Source organism: Mus caroli, unplaced genomic scaffold (genome assembly GCF_978045245.1).
Source record: "Mus caroli unplaced genomic scaffold, Mus_caroli_1 scaffold_3, whole genome shotgun sequence".
Classification (NCBI taxonomy): Eukaryota; Metazoa; Chordata; class Mammalia; order Rodentia; family Muridae; genus Mus; species Mus caroli.
Window position 1 is genome coordinate 99,752,933 of NW_028227258.1, and position 19,043 is coordinate 99,771,975.

At 38.2% G+C, this 19,043-nt stretch overlaps 1 protein-coding gene across 1 annotated transcript in view; it reads left to right on the forward strand.

Annotated features, from left to right (window-relative positions):
- The first annotated feature begins 2,030 nt into the window (after positions 1–2,030).
- Positions 2,031–19,043, forward strand: part of Gpr149 (G protein-coupled receptor 149) — a 63,415-nt gene continuing 46,402 nt past the window's right edge. Inside the window, exons 1-3 of the mRNA XM_021158987.2 lie at positions 2,031–3,396; positions 4,304–4,496; positions 11,061–11,509. Of these exons, the coding sequence (XP_021014646.1) occupies positions 2,413–3,396; positions 4,304–4,496; positions 11,061–11,509 (1,626 nt within the window). The 5' untranslated portion in view covers positions 2,031–2,412. The remainder of the gene's footprint in view (positions 3,397–4,303; positions 4,497–11,060; positions 11,510–19,043) is intronic.

Below are 19,043 nucleotides of genomic sequence, written 5' to 3' on the forward strand. Positions count from 1 at the left end.
TACCCTTTCCAAACTGCGAGTCTAGACCATCACTAAAACTGAACCCAATGGGACCACTACACTCATAAACTCATAGCGTCTGTGGTTGCATGTGCAAGACCCCAAGAATAACAAGCTAGTCAACATTCCATTGGGGAAGGGAAGGGGCTCATGGGCCCTCAGCTCTAGCTGATACAATATTAACTGTGATTTCAGGGGAAGGAAAAGTTAGCTTTGTTGTAGGGTGTGGCCCTTGGTAGTTGGCCTCATATGCATTGAGTATATAGGTACTCAGTGCATTAACAATAAAATAAAGACACAAGGAGGAGGTTGCAGAGGCACAAGGTGGATCTAGGAGAAGTGGGAGATGAATATCATAAAATGTATGGAATGCAAGTATAAAATTCTTAAAGAATTAACTTAATATCATATACATAATTTAATATCATAAATGTATATACATATTTCAAACAATAATAGCTGAGGCACTTAAGTATAAGGGACACCCTGAAGTGGTGGAAGTGGCCACTCCTAGAGGATATAAGCTTATTAAATAAAAATTCCAGGGCTAGAGCTGGGTTATTTTGTTACAGGTTGCTGACAAAACAGGCTCCTGAGGGCCCACAAACCATAAAGGCTATTGATATTGCTGTCAGCAGCATGCCAGAACTAGATAGTAAGTTGCTATTGCTGAAGAGAGCAGAAATAATGCTGGAACTAAACTAAAGGCACCTTCTTTCCAGCTTACAGTGTCAGAAGGTGCTAGGTAAGCAGTTAGGAGGGCATGGTCACTAACGCTACTGCTTGACTATGGATTCTATGTGCGATCGTACAAAAAAAACCAGACAGGGTGTGTCTGCTTGTGCCACAATGGTGCAACTGTCCTGGAAACAATAAACAATTTGGAGACTCACATCTGGCACTGTCTGAGGAGGTCATAGGCCCCACTCAGGAAGCAACTGCTTCTGTGTTGTTATAGGTGATGTGTCATCAAACTGTCATCTAAACACTTATGCTTATGGCCATTGATCACTGTTGATGTCAGTGGAAATCTACCATAGAAGGAAACTTCCTTTTCCAATACATGGTACACCCCAGTGCATAATCACTAGTAAAACTCCTAAGTGACTGTTACTGTGGCATAGTGTTCCATGCTTAGTCAAGAACAGATGGAGTGTTGGATAGCTGGATATTGGTTTCCTCTAAATTAAAATATTTTCTTCAGGGGAGAGACTCATGAGAATCTCAAGGTAAACAGACTTCTATAGGACTGGGAAAACTGAAACTTGCAAGATTCATGTGGACCCCTCCTTATGGGAGTAGGAGGAGGAAAGAGCTGCTGAAGAGAGTCTGGTCAGGTAGGCTGCCTAGTGGCCATTCTTAGACCTACCCTGCTGCTTGTAATGTGTGCAGAGAGTTTCAGAGATGCAGCTTTTATAACTGGTCACCTATGTTGGGATGGGCTTTTCATGACACAGCTGCTTTGGAGCCATCTCTGTTCCTGGAAGTAACCCCAATAAAAACTCATTTGTTCACATAGCACTTTGATGTAACCATTACTTTGGTCTGCCATGAGTAGACATATATGTGTGTGTTGCATCTCTCCAGGGAAAGCTTCTCACGAAACAGAAACCTAGATGAGGGAAAGGATTGCAGCTACTGGGGTCGATTAGACCTCTTGATAGTGATTCCCACAGTTCACGTCAAGCCAAAGCAAGTATTTGAACTAGTTTTATATGACAAAATCAAAAGACACGGTTTCATGCTTCTAATAAGCCAAGCTGAGAGTAGAAGCTACAAATCATTTTGTTCAAACACTGAACTCTCCCTTTTCCCCTGCTTCTCTTCTGCTTGCAGCTGACTCCTCCTTCCTGCAGATCCCAGGATCACAGGCTGATTAAAGAACACAAAGGTTTGATGGGAGCCTGCACTCCTCAGGCTCAGCAGACTCCCAGTCTCTCTCTCTCTCTCTCTCTCTCTCCACCCCCCCCCTCCCTGAGCTGAGACCTACCTGACAACCTCTGCCTTTTTGAATCCAGCTCTGAGCACAGATGCATCTTTTTATTTATTGTTCTCCCAAGTGATTCCATCAAACTGGAGATCCTCCTTAGGAAAAGACCCGCACGGCATCCACGGCATCCAGCGCTGTGCAATCTGCCTGAGGGGCTCCTGATTTCTGGTCTGGAATTTGGTGGGTGGGAAGAAGTTTTTGTTGGATTTATTTACTTAAAATATTGAAGAGTTTCTTATTGCTGCCTGAAATGGAGCACAGCTTTAAAACATGGGTTGAGACAGATCTTTCTACCGGAGACTGGACCAACACATGGAACATCTAGAAAAACTTGGCCAGAGAAATGACATCTGCTTTGCAACTCTCGCGCTCAGAGAAAACCATCAGACTCGTTGAAGAGGGAAATTAAAATCCTAAGGAAAATGTCTTTCTTTCTCAGCAACTTAACAAATGACTCTAACCTGTGGAAAGCAAGTCATAATTCTACGGAGACGGACCTAATGAATTCACCAGCAACTCTGACTCTTTCTCTCTTTTGCCTGATCTGTATAATGACTCTCGCAGCTCTGGTGGGCAGCATTTTCTCACTGGTTTCACTGCTGACCATGCAATACAGAACTGTTTTGTCCATACTTGTGACATCTTGGTCTGTGGATGATCTCTTGAGCGTCTTGTCAGTGGCCATCTTCATGGTTTTGCAGTGGCCAAAAGAGGCACAGGGCTACTTGCAGTCTCTGTGCACCACCTCTGCCCTACTGTATATGTGCCAGGGCCTCTCCAGCAACTTGAAAGCGACTCTCATAGTCTGCTACAACTTTTATACGATGAACAGGACGGTGGAGAGTCAGTCAAGCTCATGGCGATTAGGACAGGTACTTGGTGTGGCTTTAACCGTGTGGGCAGTCAGCCTGCTGCTGGCTTCGCTCCCGCTCTGCGGCTGGGGTGTCTTCGTGCGCACGCCTTGGGGCTGCCTGACCGACTGCTCCAGCCCATACGTGCTGCTCCTCTTCGCGGTATATGCTTCCGCTTTCGGGCTCCTGGCGGTTCTCTCTGTCCCTCTCACTCACCAGCTGCTGTGTTCAGAGGAGCCGCCGAGACTCCATGCCAACTACCAGGAAATTTCTCGTGGCGCCTCTACTCCTGGGACCCCTGCTGCTGGGGGAAGAGTGCTCTGTCTGCCGCCAGAGGATGTCGAGATCCCTGCTCTGCGATGCACTGGGGGATGCTCCCCGAGCTCCGACGTGGTGTTTGCCCCGGGGCAGCCGGCTGCCTCCAGCGCTGGAGCCGGCAAGCGAGAGAATCCCGGGACTCCCCAGGGCACCAACACCTTTCCCTTGAGCTTGGCACAGAAGCGCTTTTCTTTGATTCTAGCGCTGACGAAAGTCATCCTTTGGCTACCCATGATGGTGAGTATATTTATCACTGGAGGGTGTGTGAGCTGAGCTCAGGCGCTGGTTTGGGGAGTCACCCAAAGCTGTGCGGATAAGTCCGCTTCCAGACGCATCGGTTGTTTCTGAAGACAGGTCTGGAGAAAAGCAATTCACCTGGGGTCTCGTTAACTACCAAGCAGTGGCTGTTAAGTAATTTTCAATCTGGGAAAGGTGGAGAGCCTTCAGTCACAAGAGACTTGATTTTCCTAGATCGTGGTCAAAGATGTTCTCTTTCTTTTAGGCAAAATCTGGGCGTATTCAGAAAGGAAAGGAGAAAATAAAAGGTTTTTTTTTTTTTTTCTTTCAACCTTCTCTGGTCCAGTTTTATTCTTAGTTTTCTCCTCCCTGGTAGGGACGCCGCCCATGTCTAGCACCAAGAGACAGAGGGGTGTGATCTAGTGTAGTAGGGAAGAGGAAGAGAGGACAAATTTAGCTTTTGTTCCTGGTGTGAGCTGGGGCATGGGGATTGGGGTGGCCATGGCTCATGCTTTGACCAGCACACAAGGACAGAGACCTGGAAACAAGAAGTGACAAGTTTGGAGTTTCTGGTAGAGGTCCCACCACTTCCCCTTTCCTTCCTTTTCCTGCCTAGCATCTCTTTGTAGATTGCCTGACGCTTTCTTCATTAGGAATTTCAAATCGCAGCAGGTGCAGACAGAGCATTCAAAAAGGAAACTAAACTCTGCTCTAGTGCACCCAGGTGTATCCGATCCATTCTCAGAATCCTTCCACCCAACCCCTGAAGTGTTGCCCAGAAACAGAGCTCCTATAGACCAAAGCCGGGGCCTTGAATAGAGGACTTGAACGGAGTCAGGGCTGTAAGAAAGCCTTGGAAAGTGGGAAAGAGGATTCTGGTTTAAGTCTGAAGTTTTTTGCCTTTCAGATCCACATGGTGGTAAAACACGTGGTGGGGTTTCAGAGCCTTCCGGTCGATACACTCAGCTTTCTACTAAGCCTGCTGGCCAGCATTGTAACACCAGTGTTTGTCTTGTCCAAACGTTGGGCCCACTTGCCTTGTGGCTGCATCATCAACTGCCAGCCAGACACCTACTCCGTTGCCTTCGATGGGAAAAAGTGTAAGTCCTCTACAGTGGCTTTGGGAACGCCACACCTACATTAAAATACAGAAAAGTGGCCTATTGAGAAAGTTACTGGGGGAAGAAGGGAAATATCCTAAGACACATGCAAATGGTATATAACAAGAAGAAATGATAAAAAAAGAATTTAGCTTAGTGATGGAGTAGGTTTTCAACAGCCCCGAGAAATATTCATTTATTGGGAATGTTCTTAGGTAAGAATACGGTTCATTCAACTCCACACTTTATTGTCAACACAGATCCTTATATGTTACCTCCATCCTCACTTTTAACCCAGAGTGGAAAATCAGTCTCTCCTCCCAGCTCTATATAAAGAGCAGCATTGCTGCGCAGCCTGACTTTGACAAAAAGATAAACTTCAAAACCAGTTTAAAACTCCTGACCAATAATACATTCTTATCCAGTAGAACAGTAAGAAAAGTAATATTATATATATATAATGTAATATATATATAATATTTATTACAAATATATATAAATATAAAGTAATATATATATATATATATCCTGAAAAAATCATCCCCTAATAAATGTTTAGGGTGTTCCTCTGCTGTTGGAAACACATTATATTCTGAAAATCAGCCAATAAGCAAAATTCCCCAAGCTAAAATAGGGTGGGAGTTTCTGATTGTCCTTGTTTTTGCACTGTGTTGTTCCTTTAAAAGTTGCTTATGTGGCGAGAAGGGGGAAGGCAGTTGTTGTAGTATTCAAAAGCTGTGGGATTAGAGTCTATCTGGCCACATCATCTGATTAAAAGAAACAATATGATTCCAAGGTGACCTGGGAGAAAAGCAGGACCAGATCAGGAATGAGCTGTGTATTTTGATCTACTAAAAGTCAAGGACCTTTTTGCCCTGGTGGTGAAATATATACAGTAAACTGAATAAAATCAGATTGTTCCTTAGTGTGCGAAAAATTAACTCTTCTGCTAAGTGTCCTTTTGAACAGAATAACAAAGTATATTTTCTTTAGCAGAAAAGAAGCATTAAATAAAAACAGTTCATTTCAGACGATTTTAGGGTTGTAAAAATGAGAGAATATGCAAGTATTTTTAGCAAATAATTCTATAGCAAAGCAATTTTTATAAATATTAATTACTGGCCATTTTCATGTATTGATTAAATTTAAAATATAGGATTTCTAGACATTTTCTGACAAAAATATTTCTGTTTTTAAGAATATCATCATTTTATTTGTGATAGATGGCAAATTCACCATTTTTGTTCACATTTATTTTAAAATTATAAAAAAGAAGTCAGTTTTGATTATGAAAATTTTCTCTTTTCCTTCTTTTCATGTGTGTGGTATACATGTGTGTATGTATACATGGTAACATATGTTTGTGGGTACATGTGTCATGTATGTGCTTATGAAAGCCCAAAGTCAGTATGTGGAACAGTGCTTATTCTCTCAATTCTTTCCTCCCCTCCCCTCCCCTTCCCTCCCCTCTCCTCCCCTTCTCTCTCTCTCTCTCTTTCTTTCTTTCTTTCTTTCTTTCTTTCTTTCTTTCTTTCTTTCTTTCTTTCTTTCTTCTTTTTTCATTTCTTAAAGGAAAGTTCTCTGCAGCCAAACCCACCACACAGCTAGTGCTAGTCAGATCGATTCCCTGTCTCTGCACCCAGATAAACCTTCGCAGACACCCAGCATTTGTGCTTCATATGGTTCCTGGGCGTCACTCCTATTGTTGTGTGGCAAGTGTTAGAACTGTTAGGGCATCCCCTCAATCCCTGAAGGCCTTTAAAAATGTGGCATTTAAAAAAAAGTATTGCTAGAAAATTACTAATTTAAACACATAAGTCAAATAGCTCCACTCCCCTTTACAATCAAGTCTATGCCAAATGGAATAAAATAAGAATGTGTGTAGTGGCAGGAAGCACCACCATTGAGTTTCCATTGCTAGGAGTTCTGTGCTCCTCAAGGTGGCTTATCCTTAAGCAGACCAGATATATGAATTCATTAGAAATTTTATATTTAACTGTTTTTCCTTAACAAAGGAAAAAAAATTCCTATTTACATTGTTTATAATTGAGGCAAGGAGAGGCATGGAAAGTAAAGACTTGTATCAATCCAGGCATACTAAAGGCATTCTTTCAATATAGAAGATATAAGTATATGTCTCAGTTTCATTAAACGATGACAAAAAGATAAGCAACCAGAAATCAATTTGCAGAAACAAAAATTCTCTTCTGTTTTGAATAGGAGATTATGTATTATCTCAAAATGAAAGCCTTTATGTAGATTTTAACTAGCAGTTTGACATACAGTGTGAATGTGGTTTTCAGATTCAGAACTTTTGGTTAACATGATGTTTCCTTGTTTAATTAAGCAAACAGCTGAAAGTAAAATCAGGTATTCTCTATCAAAAGTCATATTTTCAAGATTATCTCTTTCCAGAATCAGAATTCCTGGTGATACATGTGAAAATTATTTCTTTTATAAAGTAATGTAATTATCATAAAATGATTGTTGGCAAGAGATGACTGATATATGTTTGATCCATGGGGACAAAAAAGGTCAGGAGACAAGTTTGTTCTCTCAGCCTGCCTTTACATGGGTTTCAAGAACCACAGTGCCCTTATCCACTAAGTCATCTCACTGTTGACTCAGAAGCCTTTAAAAGCAACTCAGCTACATACATACATATACATACATAATATATCACACATATTTGTGTGTGTGTGTATGTGTGTGTGTGAAACTCTAAAACTTTCAAAGTAATAAAATTCTGAAGAAGGTCTGCTTGAGTCATATCCCATTCAACTGGTATCACTGAGTCAGAGACATCCTGACCCAACTACTCCTAATCTCCAGCATGGTTTCTATATATTGCCCTCCCCACTCACAGTCCCCTATGAAGGAAGTGGTTACTATGTTTCTCGCACTGTGCTGCATGGTTAGTAAGGTCAGAAGTCCTCAATGAATGACCACTGAGCCAGGTTTGGGACAAAGACATGTTTTTTTTTTTTTAATATGATACTTTTATTAATTCTTTAAGAATTTTATACAATGTATTTTAGCATATTTCTCCACTCATCTAACTTCTCCCAGCTCCACCCCCACATCCATAACCTTTCTCAACTTCGTGCCCTCCCCATTTTTAGAAAACCCATTAAGTCCAAATTATGTTACTTACATACTGCTGAGTAGAGGGCCATCCACTGAACCACAGCTGACCTACCAGGAACCAAATCCTTAAAGAAAACTCTCTCTCTCTCTTTCTCTCTCTTTCTCTCTCTCTCTCCCCCTCCCTCCCTCCCTCCCTCCCTCTCTCCCTCTCTCCCTCTCTCCCTCTTTCAGAAGTCACAGACTGAAGCATGACTTTCAATCCATTTTTAATAGGTTAAAAAAGCAATATTATTTAAGTGCCAAAATCTTTTTTTGTTTTGTTTTGGTTTTTTTGGTTTTTGGTTTTTTTGGTTTTCGAGACAGGGTTCCTCTGTATAGCCCTGGCTGTCCTGGAACTCACTTTGTAGACCAGGCTGACCTCAAACTCAGAAATCCGCCTGCCTCTGCCCCTGAGTGCTGGGATTAAAGGCGTGTGCCAAAATCTTAAAGTCAGGATATTTCATATCAAAAATGTGTATCTGGCCTGATCTTCAAAGCTACGTAGGTAAAAGTGCTGCTCTTCAGCAAGTGGCCAGAACTGAGGATCCTGAGTGAGACTCAACGGTGCTCCCATTACCCATGTTGCACTGGAATCTCAGTTATTAATATTACCCAGCTGGCTCCTATTAGACATTCAAGTTTTTCTATCTTCTATTCATAATTTTTAAAAGACAAAGGTTTTTTGTGCTTAAGGAGCTTAAAGGTGATCAATTTTGACTCTACTGCTAACATTTGGTTCAACATATGTCTGATCACTAACTAGTGTGTGTGTGTGTGTGTGTGTGTGTGTGTGTGTGTGTGTGTGAGTGTATGTGTGTGTGACTTTTGTGAGCAGGTGAAGACGTGGTTGTAATGGTCTGTATATGAACATGTAGATGCCAGAAGTTGACTTCTGATGTCTTCTCTAGTGCTATTTTACATTTATACTTAATATTTAAGTAACACTTTACTCTCAAAACCATGTCTCTAGCCCCTTGGCTGTCAACTATTCAATACGATTTTAATCACCCATCTCCATCAGTTACCTCAGCCAGGGTTTACCTTTACGGTTAAGGAAAATCATTAAAACAAAAATTAAATAACTCCAAAACATTTTCATTGGTTTTAACTCTGACCTAGAAATGTCCTATCTATGCTTTTCTGCTTCCACTGCTATATTTGTATCACAAGTCTGATCAACATTAAAGCAATTTTATATAGAGGACAATTTCCTGAATTCTTGAATTAGATATTTTAAATTCAAGCCATTTTGTAAGATGAGTAATCAAAGGTGGCTTGCCCTATTGATCTTATTAGCTTTCTCTGCAGAAGCAGACAAATAATATCTCTATTATATAGATCTGCAATGAAACAACATGGTTAATTTACCATCTCATAATGACTATGCCAACTTTAATTTTTTTAAATATGTATTATGATTGTTGCTGTTATGTGTGATATGTAATGTATATCTGATTGTGGATGTAGGAGTGTGGCGATAGGGGCTCGAGAGATGGCTCAGCCATTAAAGGCTATGCTCACTAGAGGAAGCTAGCTCACTAGGAGCTAGAGAAAGTACCCAAGGAGCTAAAGGGGTCTGCAACCCTACAGGTGGAACAACAATATGAGCTAGCCAGTAGCCCCCGGAGCTCGTGTCTCCAGCTGCATATGTAACAGAAGATGGCCTTGTCGGCCACCATTGGAAAGAGAGGCCCATTGGTCTTGCAAACTTTATATGCCTTAGTACAGGAGAACGCCAGGGCCAAGAAGTGGGAGTGGGTGGGTAGGGGAGTGGGTGGGTAGGGTATGGGGGACTTTTGGGATAGCATTGGAAATGTAAATGAAGAAAATACCTAAAAAAAAAAAAAGATGTTGCACATTTTTCTCTCTCTGTATCTCAGAGTTTCAATATACAGCTGACACCATGCAGCCAAATATTGATAATAAAATTGGTGTTTTATGACCACTCTTATATTCTGAGTAGTTCTTCTAGCTTACAAATCTGCTACAACATAACACTTTTGGAGAAAGAAAACCCAAGAATAATTGTGCCATTCTTGTAGTTCTTCACCTCTCCGTCTTAAAAGAGGTTAGCAGTTATAATTTAATTTTGCTGGACTACAAGTAAGTAGAACTATAGACATTGCAGTATAGAGAACATGATCATCTGCTTCTGCTTTTCAATTTTCTTTTGATACAAATTTTTCTGACTTGTGTTCTGGCTCACACAAAAAATGAATGATACTGATAAATTCTCTTTTTCAAACAGCAGAACTCAGCCATAAATCTTTGGCACTGGGAACATTTCAGTAATAGAATGAGTATGTGAATGCCACTAGAGTGCATTGCAAAGTGAATCAAATTTTATGTATTATTCCCATAAAAACTTTATAGCCTTTTATAATTTTTCCACCAAAGATAGCTAAATGCCTAACTGTAAAACACCGAGCTATCAAAGTAGAAAGTCTTCTTGAAACAAACCATATTTTAAACTATGAAAAACAAAACCATCAAGTGCATTTTATTACCACTTTTATATAAACCGATTTGTAATTGGCTGATGCTCACACTCAAAAATGGTGTCTCTTTCTGCCACACCCTTCTTTAACACTTTGAGCTGTACCCACCAATTAATAGTGTTATACTTGGAATATCCACTCTTTTCACTATTTAAATAACAATTTTATTCATTCTACTAAATTTATCTTGTAATAATTCAGATTTATGAATGATCTAAAAATGTATCCATTCACAGAATTACACAGGCATTAACTTTTTTTAAAAAACGCATTACAAGTTTATTTGTATGAGAAATGTATGGGTGACTCACACCCATAGTCTCAAAAATGAGACAGAAAGGTGGTGGGATTATGGCCAGATTGTACTACCTGGAAAAATTCAACAGAGCTCATCCATACAGTGACACACTGGAAGTGTCTTTTTGAAGTTAAAAAGCTACATGGCAGAACATGGTCTTATTTTTAATGTGTGCTTTTACATACATAAATGTCAGAAATATTATAAAAATATTTAAAGTGATTATATATCCATAACAGCTCATAATATGAAGGCTATTTAATCAATTTCTAGGGCAGTAGAAAATATAGTCCTTTCCAAAGTAAAGAAATTTGTAAAATCTGAGAACTGACAAAAAAAGAAAAGAAAACTAGATACAATTGATAAATTCCTAACTTGTAGTTAAGTTTTATATTGCCTTAAGACTGAATGTTTAAGACTGGGCTTTCTTCAAGCCCTTTATCGGGTGAGAGAAATTAGGCTCAGAGTAGTAAGATAATTGAATTGTGTAAGTCATGTGTCTTTGCATATATTACAAGAAGTAACAACGTTGTTTTTAACTCAGAGTTATCAGGTTAATGCAGTGCCTGTTTGTGCTCACAATTTACATCCAACGCTGTTCCTATCTAACCATTCTAACTGTAGAATTTTATTTTCATTCAGCGAAGAGGAAAGGCTTTGAATTCAATCTATCCTTCCAACAAAGTTATGGACTCTATAAAATACCACATGCAGATTACTATGATGATGATGAAAATTCCATATCCTATCACAACCCAAAGAATTATGAGTGTGAAGCTACAAAGGAACCTTGGGGAGACAACCGCAGTGTCTTCAATACCATCACAGTAGAAATCAGCACCACGCCACCGCTGGACAGCGCCACACTGACGGGTGTCAACAAGTGTACCAATACTGATATCCCAGAGTCCAAACAGGCCATGAAAGAGGAAAAGGGTGCTTTTTCTGTTAAAACAGAAAGCGATATTAACTATGGAGAAACCACCTCTTTTGAAGGTCCAGAGAGACGACTGTCCCATGAAGAGAATCAGAAACCAGATCTTTCAGACTGGGAATGGTGCAGGAGTAAGTCTGAACGAACGCCTCGCCAGGTACTGTAAAGGTTCTTCTTGAGAAATTAAAACTAAACATTAATCGTGTGAAAAGATGGTGAGTTTATTGTTTCCTTTAATCAAACCCAAGGGTGATTTTGTCTCAGTTGGTTTCCACAGTGTTTCACTTTTACTTCACGACTTTTGGATGTTTCATGTATTTATTTAGTTAGTTTTACCTTTTCAGTCGAAATGTATACGTTTTGGAGTCAGTAGATATAGATGGAATCTTTGGGAAGTATAAGTCATTTTACTTGAACTTTAAGTAATCTGATTAATTTCAGACACTACTCCAGAGCTCAAACTCCTGAATTAGTTGATTAAATAAATTAACATGTGTACTTTAATTTTTTACACCCATACACACAATTTATTTCAGGGTGCATTCTAGTGAGCTATTCCAAGCAGTGCAAAATGTCCCGTTTATTTTTTTAAAAGTTAGGGTTTGATGATGATTTTAAAACTAAAATAAATTGCATGTGAATATTTCTCCACTCTCCCCTGATTCCAAACTTCTGTGAGTAATCTGGAATCCATTCATTTTCTGTGTCATGTTGATATCAATCTGTTCTTTCTAAAACCCCATATGCGATCAAGTGACCCTTGTTTTGGGCTATAAAGTTACTAGGGAGAAGGAGGCTTCTTCTGCATGATGTGATAGAAATCCTATAACTTGTCTCAATCTCTGTGATTAATCTGAACTCCAGAAATGTTCTGCTAGGATTAATGCATCCATTGATTAAGTGTATCACCACAAATCACAAGTACAATTGTTTATTTTTTAAGTATAAGTTATATATTTTCCTACTATCATTTACATATTATTATTTTAAAATTAGAATATCAAAATGAATATATTGGGGAGATATATTTGTGTTAGGGAAAATACAAACATTCTCTTAGAAATTAGTAATCTCAGAAAAGGTAAAATATTTGTCATAATTTATTAAGGCAGACAAAAGTAGAGGACAAAGAACAAAAAAGCTCTTTATTTTTAGAACATTAATATTCCACAGCTAACAGGGGCATGCCATACTTTTCATCATTAGTTTATGTTTGGAGCATATGAACCTTTTTGGTTTTCTTGATCTTAAAAATCAGCAATTCTCTTAATGAACTCTGTGTGTGTGTGTGTGTGTATGTGTGTGTGTGTGTGTGTGTATGTGTGTGTGTGTATCCTCATGTGCTCTTCTGTTAATCTATCATCTATCATGACTCCGAAGATTGTGTCTTTGTGCTACATAGTTTTTATTGTCAAATTGACACAATCCAGAGTCACCTAGAAAGAAAAAACCTGAACCAAAGATTGTCCTGGATTATCCTGACCTGTGGCTGTGGCTGTAGGATCATTTTCCTGGCTAATTGATGTTGGAAAGCCCAGCCCATTGTGGGCAGCACCATCCATAGGTAGATGGTTCTAGCTTATGTAAGAAAGCTAGATAAACATATGCAAAGCACAAGGATATAAGCAGCATTTTTATGTTAATGCCCGCTTAACTTCCGACCCTGCGTTGTGATGAGTGTTACTTGAAAGTGTAAGCCAACTAAACCATTTCTCTCCCAGTTTTCAGTCATGGTGGTTATCACAGCAACAGAAAAGCGTACTCACACAGTCTGTCATGCATCTTACTCATTCTTTTCTATTGTCTTAATTCATCATGAATGTGTCTTTCCCATGCAATATTGTATATTTTTTTAAGTTGAAGCTTTCTCAAGTCAATGAGACAGAGTTTTCTGAAACTTTATATTTTTCAGTGAACAGTAAGTGATTTGTATTTTCTAAATTGCCTGTTGTCAAAACTATCTCAAATATAATTTATAGCCTCATTTAAAAGTTCTTGTTTTGCCGGGCAGTGGTGGCACACACCTTTAATCCTAGCACTTGGGAGGCAGAGGCAGGCGGGAGTTCGAGGCCAGCCTGGTCTACCGAGTGAGTTTCAGGACAGCCAGGGCCACACAGAGAAACCCTGTTTTAGGAAACATATGTGTCTAATTATACCCAGTTAAAATGAAAAATAGATTTATTTGCACATAGGTATATGTTCCTGCTCACGGCTCTTTTTAAATATAAAAGTAAAAGACATATGAAAATAAAAAACCTTAGTGAATTTGATAACTTTCAATTATAAAGACTTGCTGATTGAATATGAAAGTTTTGACATTTGTGATAAGCAAGTACTTCAGGAAATTTATTCAAAATAACAACAGTGAGAAAGATGATTGGAGGTAAAGTAAGCAGGTGGCACATGGTTAAAAACAGATAAAACTTACAAGAAACCAGTTGACAGCAAGTGAAATATTGTTATAAACTTCAGAATAACAAGAAATACTCATGTTGTAAGTCCATGTATTGGTATGACCCAATACTCACGAAATTACTTACGATTTTGAAGATCCGCATTAGGTAAAATTATAAAATCTTCATTTTTAAAACCTTATAGAGCATTTTAAATTTTTGAATTATAAATATCAACAAAACACAGAAAGTTCTGGAAGGCTTATCAGAATTTTTTTTCTAAACCAGAATACTAGTTTTATATTTTCCATCTTTTAAATAACATCACATGGATGTAGATAATGACTTTCCACTTTTAATCTTTTCTTCCAAGTAGCTTCTTTGCTCTGAAAACAATGATAACTTAATAGTTTACACAGTAATGTACAGAGCTTTAGAAGACACTGCAGCTGCTGTATGAGGACCTTGCCTATTATTTTTTAAAATCATTACTTTTATTTGTTTTTTATTTTTGTTTTTTTTGCGATTTCAATAAAAAATACACTTTGTCATTTTCTCACAAATTTCAGTACCGACGTGTGTTCCTAGAATATTTCAATATTATTGTTTCGTTAAATAATTTTTATAGATCATACAGAAGTTGATTTTAAGTTTTTGTTTTTGTTTTTTCAGACCTGAGTGCCCGTGCACACATGAGATGCTCCTAAGAAAGAAATTGGGACTGAGGAGGTTTAAAATGGAGCCTAAGGTAGTGAAAAGCTAGGGGACTTTCAGGTGGTTCTGGTGCAAATCAAGGCTGTATGCAGTTCTGCCATACAGAACCAAACATCAAATTACTCAAACGCACAACAAATAAAAGAGGAGGAGGAGAGGAGGAGCAAGAGGAGGAAGAAGAATTGTTTCCAGATTTGTCAATTCTACATAGCAACTGCCTATAAAAAAATAAAAAGTAAAATAAATGGATACAAATAGTATTTGTAAAACAGGAAAATTAAGTAGCACTACTTGGGCTCTGATTACTAAAGAATGGATCTAAGCTTATATTTAATCTAAGCTTCCATTTAATGTATTATCTATTAAATAAGACTACAGGGAAATCTCCTGATACACATTTTTTCTAATCCTAAAAATGTATAACTGTTCATGTTTTAACATTTGTTGGGGCATTGTTAGTTTAATAGCTCTAGAGGCTGAAATTCATCAAAGTGTAATTATTGACATTTCTAACTAAAATAACCATAGTAAAAAAACAAATCCATTTATCACATCTATTTGTAGCCTTTACCAAGTCATTCCAGTACAGATGGCTATCTGAAGTTTAGATATTTTAATTTAACCACTTTTATTCATTTGAACTGGTTAGTTCAGCACTTAGAGATCAGAGACATGAAATTTTATTACACTATTAAAGGCATGGCCTTTCTGATTTATTGTCATAAAAGTAATATGGAATTGTTATGGAGGACATAGGAAATAGATAATAAAGAAAATACATTCATTATAACCATCCAGACTTGAGTACAGTTTGTATTTTGTCCTATAGATATTGTACTTTTTCCCAGAATGCAATTCTGCTTTTGACACATGTCACATATGCTATTATGGAATCTACATTGTTCAATTCACCAGGATAATTTTTACCTCATTTTAAAGTGATCACCTTTTGTGCCTTCTTCTGGCATGCTGTGGAGTGACTATTTGGAACAGAAAAGTCATAAGTAAACACAAATTTATAATAAAACAGTTTTTTTGAACTCAGAAATTTTATAAAACTTTTTAAAATTTTTTCTTTCCATGTACTATTGACTAAAGTACACCAATTGCTTGTTTTCTATATGTTCAACGAGATTATCTTTAACAAAGCTTTCATAGACTCCAATTAGTTTATCTCTTAAGCAAGAATTCTGTCACTATTAGAGAACTAAGGAGCCAATGGCTTCAGTAAACATAAATGGTTTTGTACAGACAGTAACCAGTTAAGGCTTAATTCCCACCTCTTTCTTTGTTAAGTGGCTGCCTCTTATTTGACCTCAAATGACCAGGAACTCTCTACATATTTTTTAAAACTTTATTGTAAACTATTTTTGAACTTTAAAAACATCTATAAAAATAGAACAAAAAGCTTCACTATATTCTTCAGCTTCCACTATTTTTAACACATTGTAAAAATAGCAATGCCCTTACCGAAATTTGGCAGTCAGTCTCATGTGAATTTTGCCCATGGTGCTTTGGGTGGCTTTTCTGAGCCAGTTTCTGATCTAAGATCACATACTTCATTGGTTGTCAACTGTTGAGGCCGGCCAGTGGCTCACATGTCCGGGTTCGAGCCTGGAAGGCATCTTGGAATCTGGAAGAAAAGAGGGAATCTAGGCAGTGCGAGAAAGATGGAGCTAAGACAAGATCCTGATCAAAGCTCAATTTTAATATTCGGAAACACCAGCTTATAAAGAAGGAAGAGGGGCCCATTCCCACCAAATCATCTTTGGAGTCCAGCTACAGGTGACCACGTGTATACTCTGGCTAGACAGCAGGTAGCAGCGGTGGGAGTGGCAGAGCGATAGGGTGGCAGGCTCCACCCCTGATGATCTCCTGGTAATAACAGTTAAGCCTGATTGATCAGCCTGATTTTGGGCTGTGGGAGGGAGGTTACAGTCAACGTCTCCTCTTTTCCCTAATCTTTCATGACTTGACACACACAAAAATATTGTCCAGTTCAATTTCCTTTGCATTTTATGATACATTTCGATTTTTAATTACTGATGTTTACTGTTGATTAAATCAAGTTCACATATTTTGAGCAAAACTACTGTACATATGTTTTCCATCCAGGCATTTCCTTATGCATTTATTTATTTACATTGCATTCATATGTATGTATTTCAATCCATAGGATGTAAAGCGTATCATCACTATCTTATTTTTAAGTTATATAGACTTGGCCATTAGGAACTACTTGATGCTGGTATCTACATCCACTCAACAAATCATGATAATCAGTTTACTTTCCTTACTTTCAGACAGCATGAAATAAACCCCATTTTTACTGCTCCTTGACCACACTCATGAACTGCCCCTTTTCCAAGGAACTTCAGGGATTTTTGTTAAAATGGGATACGTAGAAACGCTAACGTTTTGTTGTTGTTGTTGTTTTGCTTCAAAACAGTTATTGAGTTCAGATTGGAAATTCCATTGTATACGCTATGTACATACCTGAAGTACTGATAATCTCTCTGTTAAGAACAATTTAAAGCTAAATGGTCCTACTGGCATTTGCCATTAGCTCTCATGTAACTCTTCAAGTCTTTCCCTTTCCTTGTTTAAAACATCTTTTCTAATACTGAGAAAACTAGCTTTTATTCCCATATATACTTAATTCTTGCCCAATACTGCTGTCTAAATGATTTCATAATCACTAACCCACAACCCTGTGTAACGTCAACAGCAACAACAATAATTAACTCCAACAGAGTTTCCAGTTCTTTTTATTTTAGGTTATAGTTAATGGCAACATGCAACTTTATAATTTTATTTAGGTTTTTTTTTTCCTTCTTGAACACCTCTGTTTGACTTATCATATTTTGTTTTTATTTTGATTGTTAATGTATGTATGTGAAATATTACTAATTCTCCAAAAACACAGAGGCCTATCAAGCAAGAAATCTTATTCTTTTGTTCCTGTTCCTATTTTCCCATTCTTTCTACTATTTGGTCTACCTCTTTATTTAAACCATCATGTAATTTATGCTTCAACCATTCCATATTTCTCTTTATAGGACAATATATTTTTTCTATCATAATGTACTTTCTTACATAAATATGTTCTTGTGCCTGCTTAATCATTTAAATTACATTTTACTACAATAAAATTTTGTCCTGGCTAGATTTGTGCCAGCTTGACATCAGCTAGTGTTAGTTGAGAAGAGGAAAGCATACTTGAGATAATATCCCTATAAGATTGACTGCAGGCAAACCTATGGCATATTGTCTTGATTAATGCTTGGTTTAGGAGGGCCTCTCTCTCAGGTTGTGGTGCCTTCATTGAGCAGGTAGTTCTGGATATTCTAAGCAAGCATGGTGAAGAAACCATGAGGAGTGGCCAGTAAGAAGCTCTGCTCCATGGCTTTGCATCAGCATCTGACCTTGTGTTCCTGCCTTGTTTGAGTTCCTGCCCTGACTTCCCTCAGTGATGAACTATTAACTGGAAATTTAAGCAAAATAAACCCCTTTTCCCCTCAGGTTGCTTTTGATTATGGTGTTTTATCAAAGCAATAGAAACGCTAAGTAGACATGATATGTCCAAGAAGTTGCTCCAAATCCATTCTATCTATGCACTACGGTGGGGTTTCAGCATGCACAGGCATGCCTGGGTTTTAGTGTGAGTGCTATGAATTCAAACTAAGGTTCTCATGCTTACAGGGGAAGCTCTCATGCCTGCCAAGCCATTATTCCATTCTTTTTTTTTAATGAGATTTAAGAAGTTTAATGTTCTAATATATAATGCATTCATAAATACATGGCATAGATATGACTATGTATATATAATTATATTAGTGAAAATATCCCTATGGCCTCTGTCCAGTACATGCAATTAGAAGAAAAATTACTGTGGTTGGCTGGGTATAGAGGGACCAGGCACCTGTCCTCACTTCCTCTCCTAGTAGTTAACAAGGAAATGTTTTAGAGTTTGAAAACCTATGATATAGTTCAAAACCTTCTCATATCACACAGCACGGGGGGCTACTAACGCTCAACCATATTAAATCCTTCCCCTAGTAACAACCAACCACTCATACACCTGAGACTGGGACTTCCACTCTGGCCCAGTAACTAGTTGGTGAGACTCTCTTTCCTTTTGAGCGTTCAGAGTTCTGTTTTCTATTATTTTATTATCATTATTATTATTATTATTATTTGATATTTTATTTATTTACATTTCAAATGTTATCCCCGTAGGCAAATGGATGGAACTAGAAAATATCATCCTGAGTGAGGTAACCCAATCACAAAAGAACACACACTCACTGATAAGTGGATATTAGGCCAAAAGCTCAGAATACCCAAGATACAATTCACAGACCACATGAAGCTCAAGAAGAAGGAAGACCAAAGTGTGGATTCTTTGGTCCTTCTTAGAAGGGGTAACAAAATACTGATGGGAGCAAGTACGGAGATAAAGGGTGGAGCAGAGACTGAAGGAAAGTCTATCATGAGACTGCCCCACCTGGGGACCCATCCCACATATAGTCACCAAACCCAGACACTATTTTGGATGCCAAGAAGTGTATGCTGACAAGAGCC